The sequence below is a fragment of the Esox lucius genome, chromosome 15 (assembly GCF_011004845.1).
Source record: "Esox lucius isolate fEsoLuc1 chromosome 15, fEsoLuc1.pri, whole genome shotgun sequence".
NCBI lineage: Eukaryota > Metazoa > Chordata > Actinopteri > Esociformes > Esocidae > Esox > Esox lucius.
The window spans coordinates 16539825-16554930 of NC_047583.1; the positions used below are offsets into that span (position 1 = coordinate 16539825).

At 39.5% G+C, this 15106-nt stretch overlaps 2 protein-coding genes across 3 annotated transcripts in view; both read left to right on the forward strand.

Moving 5' to 3' along the window:
• The first annotated feature begins 4866 nt into the window (after window positions 1-4866).
• On the forward strand, window positions 4867-7212 carry wdr89 (WD repeat domain 89). Its single transcript, XM_010878896.3, has 2 exons — window positions 4867-4939; window positions 5364-7212. Exon 2 carries the CDS (start codon window positions 5389-5391, stop codon window positions 6544-6546), a length of 1158 nt encoding a protein of 385 aa, XP_010877198.2. The 5' UTR covers window positions 4867-4939; window positions 5364-5388; the 3' UTR covers window positions 6547-7212.
• A 4455-nt stretch (window positions 7213-11667) lies between these two features.
• Window positions 11668-15106, forward strand: part of ppp2r5eb (protein phosphatase 2, regulatory subunit B', epsilon) — a 33254-nt gene continuing 29815 nt past the window's right edge. Inside the window, exons 1-2 of one of the 2 annotated variants that reach the window (XM_010878808.5) lie at window positions 11668-11876; window positions 11996-12041. The gene's annotated coding sequence lies outside the window, so the exon portion shown is untranslated. Of the gene's footprint in view, window positions 12042-15106 lie in introns of both variants that reach the window. The other variant, XM_010878807.5, reaches the window with a different exon arrangement.

Here is a 15106-nt window from a genome sequence, read left to right on the forward strand (position 1 = left end):
TACTGAAGATTGTTGTTTGCTCTCATTATCACAGTAGTATTCATTGCATTCAGCAAGAAGCAACCAGATTGTAGGGGTCTACTCCCACCTGGTGGTCAAAAGAAGACTTAGTCATTTGGCCTCCGCCTTTGGAAAGAGTGATTTATAGTAAGCAGGGCATTTCCAAAGGACCATGTGGAATACCAACAGCTGGAGCACATGGAGTATGTGGCTAAGATTGGACTGTATTTCTGTTAAAAGAAAATGGATCCTTGGATTACACGGACTTTACAAAATGGGCTTTTCTGTATAAGAATGGTCTGAGAGTGTCTCAACAGAATAATGTTTGTTTTCTCCAATGTGCTGTGGCCGCACATATAATTAGAGGATGTGTCAACAACATCATTTTGAAAATGTGTTAAGAGTATTAATGTCTAATAGTGAGATTCATACTAGGCAGTTAGTTTAATTTAAGCGTTGAAGGGTAGTTAGGCATCAGATAGCCTAATGGTTAGAGAATGTTATTAGTAATCTAATGTATTAGGCATAGTGAAACTCCTGTACTTGAGAAACCTTTATTGCTCCTGTAAGTCACTCTGAATAAGAGTGTCTGCTAAATTAGTAAAATGTTAACACAGCCACAAAATCATTAACCTTGCATTTTTCTGTTCTAAAAATCTGACTTTAAGCCTAACCTTAACCTGTTACTGCAGTGATCTGAATCAGAGTCACAGAAGAAAATATTGATTTAAAGCAAAGTATACACCTCACACATTAATACATGCTTAAAACAATGAAGATACTTGTACAGTGGTTCTCAAAAGTATTCACCCCCAATGGATTCCACATTTTATTGTATTAGAACATGAAATCAATAGGGATTAAATTAGGTTTCGCCACTGATGAACACAAAAAGTTCACAATTTAATCCATTTTGAAACACAATAAAATGTCCAATGGAGGGAAAACTTTAAAGACAATGTATTTCAGTTTTCTGTGATGTGTATAAATCATGATATTAGCATTTCAGTTTAAAGGTATGGTTTACTTAAAATACAAAACGACACACTGGTGTCCTTAACATGAAAGCAGACAAAGGAATAGTAGTCTGGTATGATTTGCTTAACATTGTTTCTAAATGCTTTTAAGCAACAAATCCCATCCATGTCCAGAGACCTACAGCTCTGGAAAAAATGTAAAGACCACTGCACCTTTTTCTTTCCTTTCCAAAAAAGTTGGATAGGAAGGTTCTGAGTGAGGAACAGAAGGGTTAAAATTAAGAGACCACAGCAAATTGAACACTTCTATTCCTCACTCAAAACTTTCCTTTTCAACTTTTTTGTTTGACAACCATTTATAGAATAAATCAGATGTTGTTTGATGTGTACACTGCGAGCACAATTATTAGGCAAGTGAGTATTCTGATCATATTATTATTTCTATGCACATTTTCCAACTCCAAACCATATAAACTTGAATGCTCATTGTATTGAATCATTTTCAGGTGATATGTATTTGTGAAATGACGAAGGGTGTGGCTACAGTGAATAACAGCTTATATCAAGGTGTGCATAATTATTCATGACCTTCATGACTTCATGACCTCAGGTAAAATGGGCCAAAAAAGAGATGTAACTGACACTGAAAAGTTATAAATTGTAAAATGCCTTTCAGACGTGTGCAACACCCTTGAAATAGCTGAACTATTGAGGGCGTGACCAACGGACACTCAAACATTTGGTTGCGAATAGTCAACTGGGGTGCAAAAAATGCATGTAGAAGAAAAGATGCAAATTAACTGGAGAAGACTAGAGAATAATTAAACATGAAGCTACCAGGAACCCATTATCCTCCAGTGCCACCATATTCCAGAACTGCAACCTACCTGGAGTGTCCAGAAGTAAAAGGTGTCAAGTGCTCAGAAACATGGCCAAGGTCAAGGAGGGTGAAAAAAGACCACCACGGATTCACACGTTGAAGCATGTAGATTGGGCAAAGAAATTCCTGAAGACAGATTTATCAAAGGTTTAATGGACAGATGAAATGAGAGTGACTCTTGATAGACCAGATGAATGGGCCTGTGGCTGGATCACTAATGGACACAGGGCACCACTTCGAGTCAGGCACCAGCAAGGTGGAGGAGGGGTACTGGTATGTGCTGCTATCATTAAGGATGAGGAACTTGGACCTTTTCAGGTTGAAGATGGACTGAAACTCAACTCCCATACCTACTACCAGTTTCTGGAAGATACTTTCTTCAAGCAGTGGTACAGGAAGAAGTCCTAAACATTCTAGAAGCCATGATCTTCATGCAGGACAATGCTCCATCACATGTATCCAAGTACTCCACTGCTTGGCTAGCAAGTAAGGGCCTCAATGATGCCCATATAATGACCTGGCCCCCTTCCTTACCTGACTTAAATCCTATTGAGAACTAGTGGACCCTTCTCAAACGTGAGATTTACAGGGAAGACAATATACCTCTTTGAACAGCATTTGGGAGGCTGTGGTTGCTGCTTTAGCGAAAGTTGGTTGTGAACAGATCAAGAAACTGACAGACTGCATGGATGGAAGGCTCATGGCAGTTACTGAAAATAAGGGTGGCTATATCGGTTACTGAATATTTTTGAAATGCCAGAAATTGTATTTGATTTCCATTGTCTGTTATTTGTTGCACTTACTCTAAAAATTGAGAATCAACAAGTGAGTTGGAGAAATATTTTTTGTAATTTAGTTGCCTAATAATTCTGTGAATTAATTGTTGCCTAATAATTGTGCACATTTATGTATTCCCCTGAGAAACATCAAAACTATTTTTTTCTTTGTTAAAGAAGGTTTGAGGTTCATTTATATTTATATTTATATTCATTTATATTTTGGATTGACTGAGAGTATTGTTTGTTCAACAATAAAATAAATCTTGAGGAATACGATTTGCCTAATAATTGTGCATGCAGTGTATAAAGTGGATATAAAAAAGTCTACACACCTCTGTGAAAATGCCCGGTTTTTGTGATGTAAAAGAATGAGACAAAGATAAATCATGTCACAACCTTTTCCACCTTTAATGTGACCTATAATGTGAACAATTCAATTGAAAAACAAACTGAAATCTTTGAGGGGGAAACATTTTAAGTTAAAAACTCACAATAACCTGGTTGCATAAGTGTGCACACCCTCTTATAACTGGGGATGTGGCTGTGTTCAGAATTAACCAATCACATTCAAACTCATGTTAAAGAGAAGTCATTACACACCTGCCATCATTTAAAGTGACTCTGATTAATCACAAATAAAGTTAAACTGTTCTAGTAGGATTTTCCTGACATTTTCTTAGTTGCATCTCAGAGCAAAAGCCATGGTCCGTAAAGAGCTTCCAAAGCATCAGAGGGATCTCATTGTTGAAAGTTATCAGTCAGGAGAAGGGTACAAAATAATTTCCAAAGCATTAGATAGACCATGGAACACAGTGAAGACAGTCATCATCAAGTGCAGAAAATATGGCACAACAGAGACATTACCAAGAACTGGACATCCCTCCAAAATTTATGAAAAGACGATAAGAAAACTGGTTAGGGAGGCTTCCAAGGGGCCTACAGCAATATTAAAGGAACTGCCAGAATTTCTGGCAAGTACTGGCTGTGTGCTACATGTGACAACAATCTCCCGTATTCTTCATATGAATGGGCAATGGGGTAGGGTGGCAAGACGGAAGGCTTTTCTTACAAAGAAAAACATCCAAGCCCGGCTGAAGACATCAAGTCCCCCAAAAGCACGTGGGAAGATGTGTTATGGTCTGATGAAACTTTTTGGCCATAGTTCCAAAAGGTATGTTTGGTGCAAAAACAACACTGCACATCACCCAAAGAACACCATACCCACAGTGAAGCATGGTGGTGGCAGCATCATTCTTTGAAGCTGTTTCTCTTCAGCTGTTGTTTGATGTGTACATGTCAATGAATTAATGAGTTATTGATTTTCAAAGCTGAAAATAGCTATTGGCAAATGTCTGTTGAATGTCGGTTGAATGTCAGTTGAATGTTGAATGTGTGAATATAAAACCAATTCTTGAATGGCCAAGTCAGTCGTCCAATCTGAATCCAAATATGCATACCTTACTAAAGAAAAAGATTGAAAGTCCCAAAACAAGCAGGAACTGATAATGGCTACCTGGCAGAGTATTATCAAGGGTCCATGTCTGGTGATGCTCATGGGTTGCAGACTTCAGGCAATGATAGCATGCAAAGGACCAACTAAACATGACTACTTCATTGTACTACGTTAATCTGTCCAAATACTTTCAGAACTCTAAAATGTGTGGAACAATGTGATGTAATTTTTAAATGCTTCATCTGATACAGACTAAATAGCCATATCAGACATGGCTACAATGCTGAATGATTTTAAAATGTTTGTTAAACAAATTACACTTCGTCTGTAATTGATGTTCTGAAGAGCGGAACTTCATGCATTGAAGAAAAGGATCTTCAACGGCCAGTAAATACAGTTACACCATAGTGATGGGCATTCCAAGTCTTTCCGGTGAGCCGGCTCTTCTGGCTCCGTTCACCGAAAACAACCGACTCATTTGTTCCCAAACGATTCTTAGTTTACAAATAACCTCAAAACAATGAAAAGCCGTAGTCATATTCAAGTCGGAAAAGTTAGGCTAATATCTTACCTGTTCTAATTATGAGATCGCTTGATTTGTAACTGACTTCTAAATAAATGCGCGCGGAACACAAATACACGCTGTTCCCAATTTGTATTGGTAATACATTGCGGATATCCAATCTTTAGCGAATACCATTTTACCCTATGGGCAAATAATAGTTTGGGAATTAAGTCGTCAAATGAACGGCTCCATTCCCCAATGCAGTTCGGTTCCCAACGTTCACCAAAAAGAACCGTTCATTCACGACGGAGTCACAACGTGCTCGTTTCAATCAGAAAGCGTGTTGTAAGTGTCTTCAAAGTTAAATATTTTATACGACTCTTTCCAATTTCAAACATGGCTAGATAGCTAACGACTTAGTGAAACGTTAGTGACTAAATATTTACAACTTTATTTGGTGAGCTAGATAGTAGGTATATGCTACCTTTTTAGTTTCCAATGTTGGGAACTATATGTAACGCAGTCTGTATAGCCGTAACATGATACTTACATGATACACTGGTTGTAATTAACCTGCTAGATATCATAAGAAAGGGTAGCTATTAAAAATTGCGAGTAGATTATTCCCAGATTGCACAAGTATAAAAACAGCTGTCAAAATATTAATTAAATGTTATTATTATCAGTTATTCATCAAGTAAAGTGTATTTATTATAAATAAAGGTTTTGTCCATATTGTACATGTATTCTGCACATCCTCTCTACACAGTTTGGTGTAGTGGCAGGGAGTTGCTATGGAGAGCCTTGGGAAGAAGTTCAAAGAGCTGTCCATCTCCCGGCGTGTCCAGCCAGAGGAGCCTACTTACCTGCTGGACTTGTCCATTCAGACTGTCTCTGGTCCAGGGCTGGTGGCTGTATGCTGCTCAAACCACTCTATTAATCTGCACAGTAAGGAAAACCTCTGCCTGCTAATGGAGTACCAGGGCCATAGTGGTGCAATCTGTGGGGTGAGCTTTGCCCACACCTCCTCATATCTGCTATTCTCAGGCTCAGCTGATGGAACAGTGAAAACATGGGACGTCCGCTGTCCTGGGTCAGAGGCAACACAGGTGTTTAAGAGTGACGCCTCCCATCTCTTTTGCAGCTTTGATGTGAGCTGCAATGATGTAGTGCTGTGTGCGGGAACTGAGCAGCTGGACGAAGATGATAGCTTCTTGGTTTTCTGGGATGCCCGCATGAACAAGGAGAAAAAGGGAGGGGTTCTTGGGGTGTACTCTGAGTCCCACAGCGATGACATCACGCAGGTTCGTTTCCACCCTCGACATGCAGACCGCCTGGTGTCTGGCTCAACCGATGGTCTGGTGAACGTGTTTGACCTGAGCCTGGGTGCAGAGGAAGAGGCCCTGCTGGCCACCTGTAACTGTGGCTCCTCTGCTAGCTCAGTGTGCTGGGCGGGGAAGGACTTGAACCAGCTGCTTTGCCTCACCCATGATGAGGGACTCCATCTGTGGGACCTGGGTCAGCTGGATACAGACAAGCCCCTCACACTCTTCAGTGCTGCTGATGCCCGCAACCAGACCCCTCTTTCCAATCAGGGGGGCCTGGATTACTTTGTTGGTGGAACTTGGCTAGAGGAGGCAGGGCACTTACTAGTTTTAGGTGGGACAAATCGTGGGGATATCCACCTCCTGGAGTGCAGTGAGAAGGGCCTGAGTCTGCTGAGTTCCCCACAGAAGGGCCACTCTGCCGTGGTGCGCTGCTTCCTCTGGGACTCTGCCGGGGAAGCCCTGCTTACGGGAGGGGAGGACGCGCAGCTTCTTCTCTGGAAGCCAGGAGCTGAAGAGCTCAGTTCAGGGAAGAACGATTCCCTAAAGAGTGCCTCTGCATTACATATTAAATCTAGACTACACAAGAAGCATGGTTCTAAGAGGAACAAGAAGTTAGAAGTTTGAGTTGGCTGAAAAATGAATTTCAGTATTCAATCAGTATTCCTCTTGCACTGAAAAAGAACTTGTTTGGATTCATTTAATCAACTAAACTGCTTCACGTGTTTTTGTATTCATGTTATTATGAGTCAATTTTATTATATCTGTATATATTGCTGTATTTTATATATTGCTGGTATTCATTACAAAAGTAATACTTATTTGCTTATCTAATACACACTCTCCAATCACATAACAAACATACAAAGTGGGTTAGAGTGGCAACGGTTTAAGACCAAAGCATTCGGTGCATCTTTATATTGAGAGGAGCAGATTTCATTTCACTCAAATGGCATAGAGTGGAATAACATGATAGTTGCTGTGCAGTTACTCTGCGGTGTATGTATGCCCCCTCATGTGTAGTCCTTAGACAAGTGGAGTGTTAATGGGGGTTACATTTCAAAGCCTTAAGGGTAGAGTTTAACTATCAGTTCATTAGGTTATGTGTCAGCTATCAGTCCTGGGGAATGAGAACTACATGTAACCTTGTTTTTCTAGTAATTGAAATACATTTGGCAATAGCTTGATGGTAGTTTTAACTGAATTCAGATCCAGGTAGTGTTTTCACTAATTGATAACGTTCTTTGTCATGTGTTGGTGTAGTTAAATACTGGAATAAAACTCTACTTTTGATTTGTGTCAATAACATTTTCAGCATTGGACCTTTCCCAATTCTCACTTGAAAAAGGTTCCTGTGTTTAATAGGATAAATTACAACTACTGTTTTATTTTTTTAGGAAAGGGTTTGGATGTAGTATACTTTTTCAAAGAGCATTTTACATAACTTATTTCATTTAGAAACACGAATAGGATAGCTTTACAGTAATGACCGGAAATAAAAAATTGGACACTGACACAAGTTTTGTTATTTTGGCTGTTTAATTTGAGAGTATTTACATCCGAGTTGGAGGAAGGGTTCAGGAACTACAGCTCTTTAATATGTAGCCCCCTCTTTTACATGGAGCCAAAAGTAATTGGAAATTGACTCAAAAGCTGTTTAATGGATAGGTGTGGGCTATTCCTTCGTTATTTCTTCATTAATTAAGCAGGTAAAAGGTCTGGTGTTGGTTTCAGGAATGGCATTCACATTCGGAAGATATTGCTGTGAACCCACAACATGCGGTCAAAGGAGCTCTCAATGCAAGTGAAACAGATCTTCCATAGGCTGCAAAAAAAAAGTCCATCAGAGAGATAGCAGGAACATTAAGAGTGCCCAAATCAACAGTTTGGTACATTCTGAGGAAAAAAGAATGCAGTGGTGAGCTTTTAAAAAAAGGCCTGGATGTCCACGGAAGATAACAGTGACGGATGATCGTAGGATCCTTTCCATAGTAAAGGGAAAAACCCCTTCACAACATCCAGCCCAGTGAAGAACACACTCCAGGAGGTAGGCATATCATTATCCAAGTCTACCATGAAGAAAATACTTCACAAGAGCAAATACAGAGCGTTCACCATAAGGTGCAAACCATTCATAAGCCTCAAGAATAGAAAGGCCAGATTAGACTTTGCCAAAGAAACATCTAAAAAAAGCCAGCCCAGTTCTGAAACGGCATTCTTCGGACAAATGAAACTAAGATTAACCTGTACCAGGATGAAGGGAAGAAAAGTATGGAGAAGGCTTGAAATGGCTCATATTCCGAAGCATACCACATCTTCTGTAAAACGCGGTGGAGGCACTGGGTCACTAGTGTTTACTGATGAGACAGAAGCAGCCGGATGAATTCTGAAGTATAGAGTGATATATTGTCTTCTTAGATTCTGCCTAATTCAGCAAAGTTGATTGGACGGTGTTTCACTTTACAGATGGACAACGATGCAAAACATACTGTGAAAGCAACCCAGGAGTTTTTTAAGGCAAAGAAGTGGAATATTCTGCAATGTCCGAGTCAATCACCTGATCTCAACCTGATCGAGCATGAATTTCACTTGCTGAAGACAAAACTTCAGACTGAAAGAACCACAAATGAACAACTAAACAACAGCTTTAGTAAAGGCCTGGATAAGCATCACAATGGAGGAAACCCAACACGCATTCCAGACTTCAAGTAGTCATTGCCTGCAAAGGATTCTCAACAAAAATATTAAAAATGAAAAATCTATTTATGATTGTGTAAATTTGTCCAATTACATTTGAGCCCTGAAATAAGGGGACTGTATGAAAATGGTTGCAATTCCTAAACCTTTCATACAATATTTTTTTTCAACCCTTTAAATTAAAGCATCTCTGTTGTTTCATTTCCAATCCATTGTGGTGGAGTACAGAGACCGAATTATGAAAATGTTGTCAGTATCCAAATATTCCTGGACCTAATTGTACTTTTTCAAATATGAGAAATACACTTTTAAAACAATAATTATTTTTGAAACACCAATGTTCATCATGCCCATCTGGTGTTCTGCAGCTGGGTTTATCAATTACAAGAAAATGCAGTACAAGCGGGTGCTTGTACGAATGGGTGCTTGCGGTTTATTTGCCTGGTGCCAGCACCCAAAGCACCGATAATAAGTAACTACAAGTATTTCACAGGTAAACTTACTGATTTAACAATAGCTGTATTTAAAATGAGTAGCTATTTCTTTTACATAATTACTACAGTGGCTCTCAAAAAGCATTCACCCCGTTGGACACCCCCTTTCCACATTTTGTTCAACAAAATGAAACATTAGAGATAGAAATTGTTTGAAACTATGAAACTGAAAATAAGTTTCATAAGTATTCACCATCTTTGCTATTACACTATGTTACAACCAATTGTCTTGGAGTGGCTTGAACAAAAAAGGGTCAGTGGAGTGGCCTAGTCAAAGCCCAGACCTCAATCCAACTGAGAATTTGTGGAAAGAGTTGAAAAGTGCTGTTCACCAATGGTCTTCAGGAGCTTCAGCAATTTTTCAAAGAAGAACGGCAAAACGTGCTGTGTCCATATTATTATTAATACAGAACAATTTGTAGATTTTATTTTTCACTTTAACATTGTGGACTTTTTGTGTTGATCAGTGAGAAAAACTTCTGATTAAATAAATGTTGACATGTTAATCTCAATTGTTTTGAAACGTACAGTACCCATAAGCAATATATCTATTCTCACAGCCTCTATTAAGAAGCAAGTCAAACCAAATGGTTCAATATCACACTTTAAAATCACTTCCAAAAATGTATCCTTAATAATGAAAAGCCATTGTGTAATGTAAATTTAGTTTACCAGCTAGCCAGCAGTACCCAGTCAGTATTCCTTGATGACGTTTAGAAAACCTGCCCAGAAGACAAGGAGGGACTGGGCCAAAGCAGGAAGTATTGTCTCAACAAGGTTCTAATCTTGTAGAATGATGAAAAATGTTGACGGGAGTTAATGGACGAATGGCATCAGCTCCTGTTTAGATTTGGCGGAGGTGTCTAATGAACTATATAGAACGTATGTCTGTAGATTAAATTCCCAGAAATTTTTTTTTTTCAGTTAATCCCCCCCCAAAAATCCAACATTACAGAACACAAATGCTTTCTGGTAATGACTGCATATAGTTTAGGGAAATAAAGCATTTATTTGGGCACAGATCAGATGGGAAAATACCTGCCTTCAAAAGCAGTTGGTTTTTCAGTTGTGTCAATATAAGTGTTCTGTAGCCATAACTGAGTCCATGGTGTGATAAAGTTGATCATAGACATAACTGAGTCCAAGATGTTTTTTAAATCACCGCTAAATTCTGTGCATAGCATGCTCTGCTATATCAGGCAGTGCAGTTATCTCATTTGTGAGGTAAGACGGGCTGACAGGCCCTATTCCCTACCCAGTCCTCCCTTTCGTTCTCACCGTATGACATCAGGCCTTTTCACATGAAGCCCTGGCACCTATGAGGTGAGGTTGTTTCCTAACACACATTTGTTTGGGGGGAAAATGTGTGGTTTTTGGCCTTGATCAAGAGAACTGGTTCCTTTCACACATCCATTATGCATTTACATGTCCAGTCACTTGGTTTCAGGGTGAACCAGGAGAAAGAATACGTGTCTCTGATGTTTCACGTGAGGACCAAAGTGCTAATGCAAATCAAGCTGGCCATCAGAGGCAGATAAGTCTGAATAGCATAGATCATAGACTAATATGTGCAGAAAAGTACAGCAGAAGTTCAGAGGGTACACTACACTACAAAATGCACACCACTAATAAGCCTCAAGACCAGAACTCCCGTTTACAGTTGCTAAAAAGTACCTAAAAGAGCCTGCAGAGCTCTGGAACAGTAATATGATTAGATTATATTAATATATTGGTTGGAACATGGACATTCCACTGGATTTAAGCCTACTTAGTGTTGTTAATCTTTTTTAGGGTACATATTTCAGGTGTGTTCAATGCAATGTAATAGGTTTAAAGGTTAGAATAAAAAATATTAAAATGTAAGATAAAGGATACCGCACTATTGGTTAATTCCCATACCACAAATAATACAAAACTCTAAACCATTTCAAAAACTCTCGTTTTGAATATACTCTTTTATATTTACTAAATATGTTAAATAATATGAATAGTAATGAATATATTACTACAGCATATTCGATTTTCTATAGATATTTTCTCTAACTTATTATGTTTGAAGTAATTATTTTTTATTCGTAGTATCGCTGTATTATGTAACATTTTAGGTGTGCACTTCCTAAAAATTATCCTTTAATCTCAAAGCATAAATATAACCATCTGTTATCGTAAATCCTCGACTCCAAGCCCATCCGTAAAATCTGATGTTACGTTTAAATAAAAGTAATAATGGCAACCCAGAGAAGTAGCTAGTCCTCGCCCGCTCTAGACTATCCTCCGGTGCGGATGGACGGTAAATCAGGGTTGGGTTTTGGACAGGTTTAGCTTCATTCCAGACTGGGAGGATTCTCCTTCGTATTCTGTCCAATCTCTTTCCTAGTCCCATACTTTTCAACCTACCTGTTATATTCACCTCTACGAACGTCTCCACTCGCGCAATGATGGACATCGTAGAAGATCCAACTGCCTCCTAACGTGCTTCAAACCAACCAATCACCATCGTCTGCAGATCCAAACCGAGCATCACGGTTGGTTGTATCTCTGTTATGTGTGCCATGGACTCAGCCAGCCCCAGTAATATTGACAATAGGGTGTAAAGAGATTGCCCCAAATTAAACACTGTCTAAAAGAAAAATCACCAAAAATCCAGGGGTGTGGTGTAAACAAGTGCTTTCATTCAGAACTAGGGAATGTGATTGACTCTGCTGAATCTTTTTATACATCTGTATTTTATTATTGATGGGACTCGGAGGATTATTTCGTTAGAAGGTAAAAGGTACTCGTGGGTTTGGCTGTCTAAAAAAGGCCAAGATAGCCTTTTCTGCTGTTATTGGAGCGGCTACTTGCACGGCATTGGAAACATTTTCGTTTAATATCGTTTAATACAGGATAACTCCTTGTCACCGTCTTCGTTCCGAACCACAGAGGATCAAGGTAAAGTCAAGAACGATAAGGCTCATTCTTGTTCTGTTCAGCGAGCTTGTTTCTGGGTTCGTGTTTCTAGCTAGCAAGTAGCATTACCAGTTAGCTAGCTTCCATATCTAGAGATGTGAGATTAACATGAGATTCCTTAACACAGAGCTTGATGTCAGTTTAATTAATATTTTTTTTTACAGTTAAATATTTATTCTATGAATGGTATATAGCTAGTTTGGTATTTAACACTCAGCACCCATTCCTGTCACGTTAATGTAGTTACCGCGTTATTACAGAAAAGGTAGCTACTGTCTGTAGCTAACATTGGCTAGCTAGCCGGACTGACTAGCCTAGCTAACGTTAGCGTTCGGTCGTTTACGTTACTAGCCATTAACGAAAGATGATGTTATATTTTCACAATTTAACTAAGAGTATTAAAGAGTATTATGCGAAGATTAAAAAAGTTGATTGCAAGTACAGCTAACTAATGATAAACACTGAAGAGAACGTTTGTTTTTTCTGGAAATATCGGATGGCTAGGTTGGTTGCTAACTCTTGACTTAAGCCGCACCAGTTACTAGCTAGTTATGATAGTATCTGATGTGGCTTTGCTACTACTGTAGCTCCTTTGCAAGCTACAGTAGTTCCTATGCATGCTTGATAATCGCGATGTTAAACTAGGCCCAGCATCAACTAGATACTATCTAAACTTTACTAGTAACGTTACTAACAATGAATCGGTGTTTACATAATGTCTCAACAAAAAGTGTGCTCTAGCTAAGTTCGCTAGTTCATTCTCTTTCAAATGCATATAATTAGGTTATTCATCCGAAAACATTGAGGAGTTCGCCTCCACAGTCACCACCGGCTTTATTTATACGTGCATCATGACGTCGTGCCCACAGTGACTATACCGGAGATAGTTTTATGAGAGATTGGAAACTTTGATAATCGTAATAACGCCCATTGGTTACATTATTAACTCATGTACGTTGCAAATGATGCGCCGTGGTAAATTATGGGTTATTATGGGATAAGGAGTGGACTTCTTCAAGGATTGGAGTCAACTGAACGCTATTTCAAAACCAAAACGCTGTCAGCGGAAGTAATGTGAAAAATAGGCACAGCTTTAAACATTTGTCCCAGGACCAGACTACTTGTTTATTGTATCATCTTTTTAATTTAGAAATTACATACTTTTAAAGAAACTGACTTCTGCAAGTCATTTTATGGCGATTAGCAGCATGACAACCTTAACGAAATTGGTTGTTTGGCTACTTTGCGGGAGCATTGCATGTTTCTCCATTTATTTACCAACAGGATTCATACCGCTTTTCTTAAATTTTTCTAACACACACCTCAACCAGAAGCCTTGGATTCCAGGCAACATCTGCACTGAGTTGGAGACCACGAATATGGACGCTTACACGAAACACAGCAATGGCATTTGACAAGTCATCAAACAGGCAAAGCATCAAATATAGAACTACCATTGTTCAGTAACATTTACATCTGTAGCCAAAAATGTATTTGAAAAACTGTCCACCTCAACACCATTATTCTGGACCTTCTCCAGTTAACATACAGCCCCAACAGAGCCACATATTGTCATCCACTGTGCCTTTTTCCACCTGGACAAGAGGAGTATCTATGTGAGAATGTTGTGCATTAACTACAGCTCAATGTCATACACTTTATTGCACAAAGTTTGGGACGTTGGTATGAACACCACCTTCTTGAACTGAGTCCTGAACTTAATGACTGGCCCCCACCACATGGTGAGGGTAGGCAATACCACACCAGCCACCCTGACACTCAGCACGGGTCCCTCAAGTGTGTGTGTGTGCTAGCACCCGTTTAGTGTCCTCCTGCACTCCCTGTTCACTTATGACTGCATGGTAGCGTGACTCCCAACACCATAATGGAGTTTACAAATTCAACAACTGTGGTAGGTCTGATCACTGATTAGACAGCCAACAGGGAAGACGCCAGAGATCTGTCAATGTGGTACCTCAACACCAGCAAGACAAAGGAACTGATTGTGAATGACAGGAAATGGAGGGAGCACGCCCACATAGAGTCGAAGTGTTGCAGGTAGAGAAAAAGGAATTAACATGGTCCACATACACAAACAGTTATTCCCACCTTATTCCCGTAACATCTTGTAAAGATTTGTCACAGGCCTTCATATTTTCAATGTCATTCAGCGGCACCATTGAGAGCGTCTTGGTTGGTGGCAGAGCTACGTGGCATGACAGATCACAAAATGCTTCAGGGAGTTGTGTGAATGGCCAAGTTCACCAATGGACTGAGCCATCTGGGACCTCTATACCAGGCGTTTTCAGAGGACCGCTATAATATTGTCAATAAATACTGTCACCAAAGCCTTAGACTGTTTCCTATACTACTGAATGGGATGTCTAGCATTGACAGGAAGCTGTTCAGTTTCTAGCTCTTAGACCGTTTAACAAGACTGCCAAATTATTAAATGGTTACCCGGTGCATCTGCATGGTCCCCTTTATTCCAATGTCCCTTTAGTACTGATTACATGCACCCACTAGACACACACACCCATCCACACACTACATGTGCATACTGACCCAGCACACATACGCCCACGTCACGTGCACAGCTGGGGCTGTTACTTATCCATGGACCCAGTCCTCAATACATTGAGTCTACCTTTACTCCCAGTCTATAGTCATGTTATTGACATGTGCCATTGTTATTCCTTGCATATAAAGCATCCTTGTTACCATCTCATTTATTATTCTGTCTATATCTTTTTCTGATTTATTTCTTCTGCATTACTGGAAAAGCATTTTGCTCCCAGAAAAACACCTGTTTTTCGAAACATGACAGAAATTTGCTGGCTACAGGTTTTTGCTTGATTTACCCATGATTATGTTCCTGTTTATCGGTGCATTTGAATCAACAGTCATGGGTAACTCTGTTTAAATAGATGCCTTTTGGCTTTCCTAGAAGTCCCTAACATTCAGCTATTTGACCTAGTGAAGATCCATGACACCACACACCTATTTGTTCAGAATAGACCTTACAATACCTCTATTGGCCCTATGTA